Here is a 10,050-nt window from a genome sequence, read left to right on the forward strand (position 1 = left end):
CCGGTCCTACCGATTAGAAAATATTTTTCTTATATTCGAAGAATATAATTACCCTATGTTTCTCGTAAACTTCACGAAACTTGTCAAACTGTCTCCTAGTAGTCTCCTCCTCGGGAAGTTCTCCAAGGTCGTGGTTCTCCAACGGCGTACTGTATCCCTTGCACAGCAGGTCGATCACCCAATGGAAGGTGATTCTATTGAGAAACGGCACGTCCGCGTGTTTGTACGCTGTTCTTCGTCGTTCTCCTCGCTCGATCAAATACCTTTTCTTCCTTCTTGTCTAGACGGAACGAATATCGTAAGTTGACTTATTCGCGGCGGCGCTTTAAGATACCGGGCTATTTGCATGCTTCAACCCGCTTGTTTTTACTGGGTCAAGGAGTCGGCGTGCACACGCGAAATATATTTGGAGCAAACGCAGAGTACCGCCTTACCTGTTATCGGAAGACCACTTACGGCTCAAACGGAACCATTCTTAACGCGACTATAGTTAGACGTGAAATATGTTTTCAATTCTACCGAACGAAGCTTGAGGAAGAGGTTGATGTATAGTGGCATTAGTGGAACTTCAATGATGGATAGTTGCATTACAGCGAATGGAAGTGATTGTATTCTTGTAAAATAGAATGATCCTTCAATTTTCTTTCAATTTTCTTGTCTTTTCCTGGATTTATGTTACTTTTTATTCATTTTGTTCTGTTGTACGAAGCTAGTGCAGCATCAGCGATGGATGGTTGTATTATAAGGAAGAGAACAGAAGAGATTAGAATTTGATTTTATTCCACTGCAAGCGTTATCCTTCTATTGTATTGTTTCTTTATTTATGTTATTTTATTATTCTTTATTTCCGAGATTTGGCTAAGAACTTGCATCGACTCGCAATTAGTTTAGATACAATTTAACTATTTCTGTACGTCGCAACGTGTACACCGGTTGTCGAAACATTCGTGAACTTTCCGCGAAGCGACATTTTATTTAATTTCCTGGAAATTGAATATCGAATAGACGGGACGGTTCTATTTTTGCGATCTAGTTCGCAGCGTCGAGGAGGAAAAGTTCGCATTACCACTCGATAAGCTCTGCCTCTTCAGGCTGCGATAATAAACATTATTATTCAAACAAGCTGAGTAAATGTAAAACAAATGTTTGCACTTGGTGCCGGGAGTAGCTGGCTCTCTTCGATAAGGTTGTAACGCTGTGTCGCTAATTCGCGATGCTTGCAGTAAGAACTAGCAGGCTTATAAACTACGTATCTAATAGCCGAAGCAGATATATAGTAGTTAAAATAAATCCTCCCTTGATCGCGCAAGAAATCTTGAAACGATAACAACCTAGAATTAATAGTAATTGGATCATTAAGCAACTTACCATAAGATAGAACGTGTAAGAGTCCAAAACGGCTAAGAGCCCACAGGTAATGGCCGTGAACGTTGTGGTTGCGAGTCGAACGTGTATCATGGACAGACCATATCTGTATATATTCGGCAATTATTTCCAAAAAATCGCAAATTCATTAAAAATAATAAAGAGGAATATTTGTTAATTTCAAAATTCTTATTAAATAATAATTTTTCTAATAAATGAATAACAAGTGTAACTGACCTAGACAGACACATAAATTTCCATGCTCGCGATAAGCTAATCGCGACGAAGATTCCAGCAGAGAGGGCAGTACCACAAGCATCTCTAACCTCGGTCCTGCGATGAATGATCCAACAGTAGAGGATGGCTACGATCATCAGAATCAACGAGAAAGAAATCGACGTGAGCAACGACTCGCAAAGTTCGACAAAAAGCACCGCCAACACTGTCATGCACAACAGTGTTCTAGTTGTATGAAATGGTAGGAGTCCTCTGCAATCTCTAAATAAAAAGAATGTTAAAAAAGAATACATCCTTTACCAGGCATCGGATGGAATTTAAATTTCATTATTTCTTGCTTGATAATGACACGGAGAAATTGTAATATTTTCACTGAAACTCGTGATTCATAGTTATTATCCTACGTTAAAGTACTTAAATATAACTTGCAACTTGCCTACGAGCTTTGAATACATTTATATCGGATCAATCGATCTCCGACAAACCTCCAATTACAAGAAAATGATCCTTTCTTCTAGAAAATAAAGCAGGAAGCACAACCATCCTGTATCGGTCCAATTTCCGTACGAAATCAATCTAAGTCAAGTGGAACGCGAAGAAAATCAAGCATGCGACTAATTACCACGTAATTACCACCTTCGTTAAACGGATATCGTAATTTTTCTCGCATCAGAGCTTCTAGAAGTTTATCGACTTTGCTTCTGGGCCAATAAAATTACACTCCGCAACTCGTCTCTCTATTTCTAGATTTTCGATCCAACCACCCCGGTGGACTTTCTTTAGAATTTCAGACAATTTCTGCATTAAACATTATTTCGTCTTTCTATAGTTCGACTTTTATTTAAATATATGACTGTTCCAAGATTTTATACCGAAAAATGTTTTTAAAATGTTGCACAAATATTATGCGTCTTCCCCTGACTCTATCACGGAATGATAACGCTGAAACAAGATTCACACGGAGTGAAATTTGAAGCACGATAGTCCGTAAGGGTTAAGAAGGCAACGAGGAATTGCTATTGATTTTTCAGCGAACGAACAAGGATAAAAGCCATCTCATTCAGCTGCATTAAGATTCCTGGAACAGGCAACGTGACGCAAACCAGGAAAGAGTGTACACGTAGGTATTCGAAAACCCTGCAACAGCACGTGTTATGAATTATTCTGGTAATTAATCTGGGTCTTCTGTTGATCCATTTAATCCGCGCTTCTCGCTATTCCACGCGGTTAACGACAACTTTGCTGTTTTCATTTGGGATTATGACTTGTGTTTTTCGTACGTTCTCCGTCCCTTCTTTGGGTTTTATGCTTTTCGTGAATTTGGTGACCTTTTGAAAGTTATTAATCAATTAAACGAAAGATGTATTTGTATTTGGTAAAACTGATTACAGGTTTTATTACAAGATCATCCGAAAAAATGTTCTATTGTTAATAATCGACGAAAAGTAATTTTTCTAAGCTTAATCTTAATTCCAAAAAAAAAGAAAGTATATATTTCTGTTATCTCGTACCAGAAACATCAGAAATCTTGAGGACAAAGAAACAATTATCTTTCAAATTATTTGACGCTTTTCCTCGTTTTATCATATTGTTAACATGGTTTAGGCAAGTTAGTTGACAAATAAGACATTAAAAGAGATTACTGGATATGTGGTAGCAAGAAATTCCGAAATCTTGTATATCTGTCACATTTTTGATTTATGGAACGAGGAACGCTGGAAGTGACGAGCGTGGCATGGAAAACAGATGAAAGTTTGTGGATGTAAGCTCGTTCCAGGAACGTGGTGGAGTGTTACAGATGTTTGACATGGGCAAATATCCGGCAATATTCTTCAGAAGAGAACCAATTACACAGTAAACCATTCTAATCTTTAAATTTCATCAGTTGTTTTTTTCCAAAGAAGAACTTTTTTAATTACAGCGAATGATCAAGCATCGCCGAAAAAGCAATAAATAAAGCAACGAATAATTCCACGTAAAAAGGGTCAAGCAAAGGCGAAGAAATTAACAGGCTCGATAAAATTTCACCACATTAATTGAAGCAAATTGTTCGAATGGGAACATGGTCCCATATGAATCATGGGATATCCCAAACGTGAAACATTTCGTTTAATTGAATGTTGCTTCAATTGGTGTGAGCTAAGCTGCAGCTTCTAGCCTCGCCTTTTGAAATTAAATATTCGATACACGTTTTTCTGAAACTAAAGATATCCCGTTTCAAGCAAATACCATTCCAGCTATGAATAGCCAAATCTTATCGCTCGTGGAGTATCTTTCGATCGTTATTATCAAGCGTTGTATCAGTGACTGTGAAATAATGTACAAATAAACCTTGCTTTCTGTTATCAGACTTCTGTTAAACGATGCAAAGTTACTTTCGAAGCAAGCAAAAGTTTTGAAATGAAAATTTCAACGGACATCACATTCGATCGCCATTGTCCAGCGCTGTACCAGAGACTGTGAAATAACGTACAAATAAACCGTGCCTTCTGTTATCGGACATCCGTTAAACGATGTAAAATTACTTTCGAAGTATGTGAATTCTGAAACGAACATTTCGAGGCAGGTAACTTTCGAAGAGAAAATTTCGAAGCGAGTGGAACAAAAAGTTTCGAAGGAAGCCTCTTCTTGCTCTCAACTGCTCTCGTTAAATCGAGATAAATCTCAATGATCGAAGCGAATGGATCGTAATTCATCTCTCTATCGTGAAAATGAAATCTCCATCGAGTCTTGTCTTTTCTTTCGTCAACTTACTTTGGCTGTTTCCTGTGTTTACATCTGAGAAAGGTGATCAGCGCAAGGATGACCGCGATGGCTGGAACGCAGATATTGACGAGCTCCATGAGACAATTCTCGATGGAATCATCCTCGTTGGAATCATCCTCGATGAAACGGACGCGCGTACCATTTTCCGTTCGCCAGGACCATTCGACGCGTCTCACGGGTTTTGGTAGGATTTGTAGAAATTTGTAACTCTTGCAAAAGTCCATTTTAATGGTGCTTTAGGAAACGGTATTTGCGTGTGACATCTGGACACATCGTTCTTGATATTCGCCTAAAAATATTATTTTTCTATATTCTTTGAGACATGAAGAAGAATATTCGTTCTTTCTCTATCGTTTTTTTTTCCTTCAATTTACAATCTGCTTGAAAACATTGTCGTTATATAATTTTTTAATTATTTATATTTTTTGATACGCAAACAACGAGTATCTGCTTTCTTTGTACCGTTTTATTTTTTTTAATTTCGAACGATTTGTGCGTACAAAAATATACGTATACGTAAAGTATATGTGTACGAATCTTTCTTTTTCCGATGAAAGAATATTTTTCACTCTGATAAAAACGCTTGGACGAGCCTTTGTTACGAGATCTTTAATTGTTTAAGCAAAAGTATAAAACAGTTGTTACTTTTTTGTATTAATTTTTATCGCAAAAATATTCTTTTAAAAGTCTTTTACGCTTCGATATTCTCTTCCTGTCGTTATATTTTTCTACGTTGGTATTCTTCCTACGTGGTTTACTTAATTCAGTTTCGTATAATCCGTCTATTTCGTCTTTGGCTACACGTTTTATAGTCAAAAACGGTTTGCGTAACTTCGATTGAATGCATTTTGCAATCACTAAGAATAACATGTTTTCATTATTTCTACTGTGACGCAACGATAAATGGGTTTGCTGGAAACCGTTCTAGCTTCCGGTCCACAGGCTTTCAAACGCGCTTTGTTTTTCGACAGACCTTTATACTCACCGAAAATATCTTACGCTCGGATAACTCTCGATGCGTCCGATAAAAATGCGTTCGAGTCGAGTGCTTCCTCGCGTGAACTCCAGTTAAACTTGTATTTTGAGCCGCTGTGTCTTTTATGAAAATAAAAAGTTGATAAAGCTACCGGAATCTAAAGCAGAATCTAAAAATAATTCTTGATAATTTTGTAATGCTTTGACAAAAGATACACAGTAATTTTATTGCTGTTTTGTAAAATGGATTCCTTACAATGTCCCAAACATTTAGTAAGCCAATCCCTTTTTCATTGACAGTCGAAAGACTTTCCTACATCTGATAACATTTGAATCGTATTACGTAATATATCTTTGTGCCATTTGAGTTTCCTCAAATTTACATATAGCAAAGTATACAATGTACTAAATTTTATTTTTTACGACAATATATCGATAAAATGTATATTTCACCAATTGTGTCTCGATATTTATATCATTTTCCAAGCTCTAATCAGTATGCATCTGCAGCTAAACGATCACGAGCCATTAAGGGTTAATAAAATTTGGTTGCACTGCAGGAAGATAGCGGAACAAATTCTTTTATTATACTCGTGCCAGAAGATTCTCTAAATTGAATTGCGTTTAACAGTGACCTCACGAAAAGACTTGCCCCTTAATGGTTTAAATTAGTACTTGAAACTTCCGTGGCGTGTTTCGTATTAACGAGAAGCCCATGCAAAGAGACCATTAGTCTCAAGGCGACGCGTCGTCGACCAAAAATTTCAACGTCCATTCATGCCACGAGGCAAGAAAAGGAAAAAAAGAAAAGAAACGTCGATCGCTCGTTACTAATTCGATGAACCGCGAAACCTACAGTTTGTAAGGATTTGTTTCGCCGTGTCTTATCCTTACGAGAAAAATGCAAAAGAGACGCGAAGTGGACTCGCGCTTACAGCTAAAACGTTCTTATCGACGCGTTCATTAAATAAGCGATTAATTGAAATTCACGGATGCCAGTCGGCGATATGCTAAGTTCCAAAGTAAAGTAACAACACTTACGTGTCTCGCAACTGGAATTTTTCGACGCGACTCGTTACCATAATTTATACGGTGACTCCACTACCACGCGTTTTCTGTTATGTTACCGATGATTTACGTTCTGTTACTACGATCGCTTCCGAAACCGAGCCTTCGCTTTAGCCTTCCAATAGGGAACGTTCGTTCGTTCATAGAACGACGATTGTGAATCGCTGTATCGATGAAGATGCATCTTCGGTGAAGATTTGAAAGCTTCGCTTTTCAGATTCACTTTTCCCAGGTGGAATTCTTAGGTGATCGATTTTTGTACCGTAACGATCGACGTACGAAATGCATCGTCTATAAACATCGAGACACCTACTCGTTACGTTCGTTGGAAAATTCTAACGGATTTTATTTCGTTTAATGTTTTATATTACGCGAAACGTATGAATCGAGTAACGTCAGCTTCGTAATAAGACAATTAGAAATTAGAGGCGGTGAAAAATATTGAATTTGTTTGAAATATCAGCAAGTACGCTGATACCTGCGGTTACGATTGACAGTGTATGTGCAAATGATTAGTATTCTATCGGATGAATTCGTACGTCATCTGAAGAATCATTCTTGTTATTTCTGTGCCAGAGTTACGTGTTCTTAATATTTCTTCCTCCGCTAGATATTTTTAACGATATTTTTATTTCTCATTCTTTATCGAGAGTTATGTATTCGATAGTTTGGGAACTACGCGTTCGTAATATTCGGCGACTCGTTTATTTTCGTTAGGAGTGAGATTTTCATTATTCAATTTCTCGTGCTAGGCCTTGATTTAACTTTTCCGGGGAAAATTTGCATTCCACAGGGCTATATTTTTATATAGTCTCATTTATTATGCATAATATCTGACGCTAAAAGTATCGAATGTTGTTCGTGTTACGTAAAACGTTGGTAAAAGTGTGGTTAGATTTTTTCGCGATTAATGAATTCTGTGAATGAAAGAGAGACGCAGTCGCTATATCTTTTATTATGATTTTCATGCAATGGAGAAAGAATTGCTATTAATAGAGAAAAATGTTTAGTAGCGAGTGAAATGGAATGACGTGCATGTTGTAAGTTTAGCATACGCTGGAGAACAAATTTCTTCGATATAACTTCCTTATTCACGAACGTAACGATTGGTATTTGAATTATTTTATATTTCCTAAAGCTAAAACGATGTTGCATTAAAGCAACGCGTATAATACTGGTCATTAAGATATATCCGTTACGAAACCTCTGTCAATAAATTTCAATAATCACCTCTTAGTTCCAAGGAACTATTCAAACATTGCAAATATTATGATTGAAAGCCGTTTTTCATGTCGTTTGATTTGTGTCACTTTTTTTTAGTAATTCATATCTATAGCTAACGTCTAAGAATAACAATTGGAAGCCAAGTCCAAGAATCTTAATTATATTTATATACGAGTAGCGCTATAGTGCGTCCTCGATTTCGACAATAATCAATTTACAAGTTTTCGACTGGCAACGAGAACAACGAGAAAATCAAATAAAAAATTCCAGGCTTAAGGAGTTCCACACTCTCGCCCTTGATACGAATATTCTCTCGAACAGTGGTTTTACAAAATCCTAATATTATTATCTTCTCGTCTAATGTTTAAGAAACCTTTCAAACACGCGATCCTATAATAATCTCACAAGAATATCGAAACGAAAATAAATGCGAGAATTGCAAGCTTGTGTAAAACTTGATCTTCGATGCGAATAGCGTTAACAAATTATGATATTGATAATCCTTGAACCAATTTGCAAAGATCTTCCAATTATTCAACTTTTGTTGTCGATCAACGATCGAGAATAAGATAATAAAAAAATAGAAGAGAAGAACGAGACAAATTAAGAAATCTGTAGCGTATACAGAGCTTAAGGATGCACCTTCGCTCTCAGCGCGAGTATTCATCGAATGCTCGAATTCTAAAGGGCCAGGAACCACTTGTCGGCCTCGAATCGGTATTCCTGGTCACGCACGTGCGCGTTGATCGTTTCTGCAGAGAAGCACGCGTGCTTTCTGGTTGACGGTCCGCGGCTTACTGACAGATCAGAGAGGCGAACGCTGAACACACAGAGCGAATGGTAATTCCATGTGCGCGATGAGTCACTGACGAAAAAAAGATCTCGGCCCCGCAGGCGAACTCGTCTTTCACCGGAAACGTAAGCACGTCCTAGAAAAGCGGATTCTTTCGGACTTGGCTTCTTGGCCCTCTAACTCTGTTCTCATATCGAGACACGTCGCGATGTCGGAACCGTGAGAATTTAACGACAACGAGACACCAACGAACACAAGATTCTAAGAGTATTTTGGAAACAGTAATTCGTTATCTTTCGTGTTTCTGTTCGCTTAATCGAAGATAAATTCTTACGGAAAATTCTGTTTTTTTTTCTTGTTTTGAGTAAGATAGAACGTTTACACTGTAGTTTACAGGTATCGAATTTTTTCTGCTCTATAAATAGCTAAGGTATAGTGAGTTAACCCTGACGCGTACCTGAAATTTTCACAGCCTGATCTCGATATTTTGTTTGTACAAATAAAAAGAGACGAGTTCTATGCATAAAATTGTGGAACGTGAAATGAAACATGCCAATGACTATTTTATCTTCCATCTTATCTTCATAGTTGAGAAATTTTTTAACGATAGAGAGATAAAATCGGTGCAAAGAGCGCAACAGGGTTAATGTCAAGGGCGGATGTAACAGAATGGAAGACGGTGAGTTTTATTTGAAAAATATTTAATAATAAACATTGACAATATACAGAGAAAATACGCCATAAGAAGTCGCTATGGGAGTAATAAGAACCTAACAACTGGTCCAGACTTACAAAATATCATCAAATCAGACAATGATAAAGGTGTTCCGTAAGACACCCCGTGTACTCCTATCAGTATTTTGCAACTAAAGTTTTCGAGTTGACCGTATCCTTGTTCTCTCGACATGTTTTTTTTTTTTGTATATATTTTTTTTGTTACTTCATGTACCTGAAGTTTCGTTATAATTAATTCTTATTTATTTAATTAATTTATTTTTTTTTTTTGCTTTTTTGCTTTCTTTTCCTGCAGATTCATAGATTACTTCCTCGTCGTCGAATTTCCATCGCGTGTAAATGTGTGTTCCGCGGATGCGTGAATATGCTAACGCTCAACTCTTCTACATTTTTCTTGGCGCAAAAAGTCGTTTACGCTCGTTTTAGCGTTATTCTTTTTATTTCCTCCGGAGTTGGATTCGCAGCCGGAAACCAAATGACGATTCGCACGCGTCTCCCGTTGCGAATCCGTTTACACTGCGAGAAAAGCGAAAAAACAGGTGGCATTTAGCTCTTTTTCGTTATAATTAATTCTTATTTATTTAATTAATTTATTTTTTTTTTTTGCTTTTTTGCTTTCTTTTCCTGCAGATTCATAGATTACTTCCTCGTCGTCGAATTTCCATCGCGTGTAAATGTGTGTTCCGCGGATGCGTGAATATGCTAACGCTCAACTCTTCTACATTTTTCTTGGCGCAAAAAGTCGTTTACGCTCGTTTTAGCGTTATTCTTTTTATTTCCTCCGGAGTTGGATTCGCAGCCGGAAACCAAATGACGATTCGCACGCGTCTCCCGTTGCGAATCCGTTTACACTGCGAGAAAAGCGAAAAAACAGGTGGCATTTAGCT

The 10,050-nt window shown here is 37.4% G+C and overlaps 1 protein-coding gene across 3 annotated transcripts in view; it reads right to left on the reverse strand.

Annotated features, from left to right (window-relative positions):
* LOC100740416 (ATP-binding cassette sub-family C member Sur) overlaps positions 1-9,709 on the reverse strand; it is an 18,541-nt gene extending 8,832 nt beyond the window's left edge. For 2 of the 3 annotated variants that reach the window (XM_012385513.3, XM_033320640.1), the window contains exons 1-5: positions 8,278-9,709; positions 4,357-4,657; positions 1,603-1,863; positions 1,369-1,471; positions 53-280 (exon numbers count right to left, since the gene is read on the reverse strand). In XM_012385513.3, coding sequence (XP_012240936.1) covers positions 53-280; positions 1,369-1,471; positions 1,603-1,863; positions 4,357-4,592 — 828 coding nt within the window. In that variant the 5' untranslated portion in view covers positions 4,593-4,657; positions 8,278-9,709. Of the gene's footprint in view, positions 1-52; positions 281-1,368; positions 1,472-1,602; positions 1,864-4,356; positions 4,658-6,384; positions 6,797-8,277 lie in introns of those variants that run through there. The other variant, XM_024367624.2, reaches the window with a different exon arrangement.
* Between the last annotated feature and the right edge of the window lie 341 nt (positions 9,710-10,050).

This window comes from Bombus impatiens, unplaced genomic scaffold, assembly GCF_000188095.3.
Source record: "Bombus impatiens unplaced genomic scaffold, BIMP_2.2 scf_0321, whole genome shotgun sequence".
NCBI classification, from domain to species: Eukaryota; Metazoa; Arthropoda; class Insecta; order Hymenoptera; family Apidae; genus Bombus; species Bombus impatiens.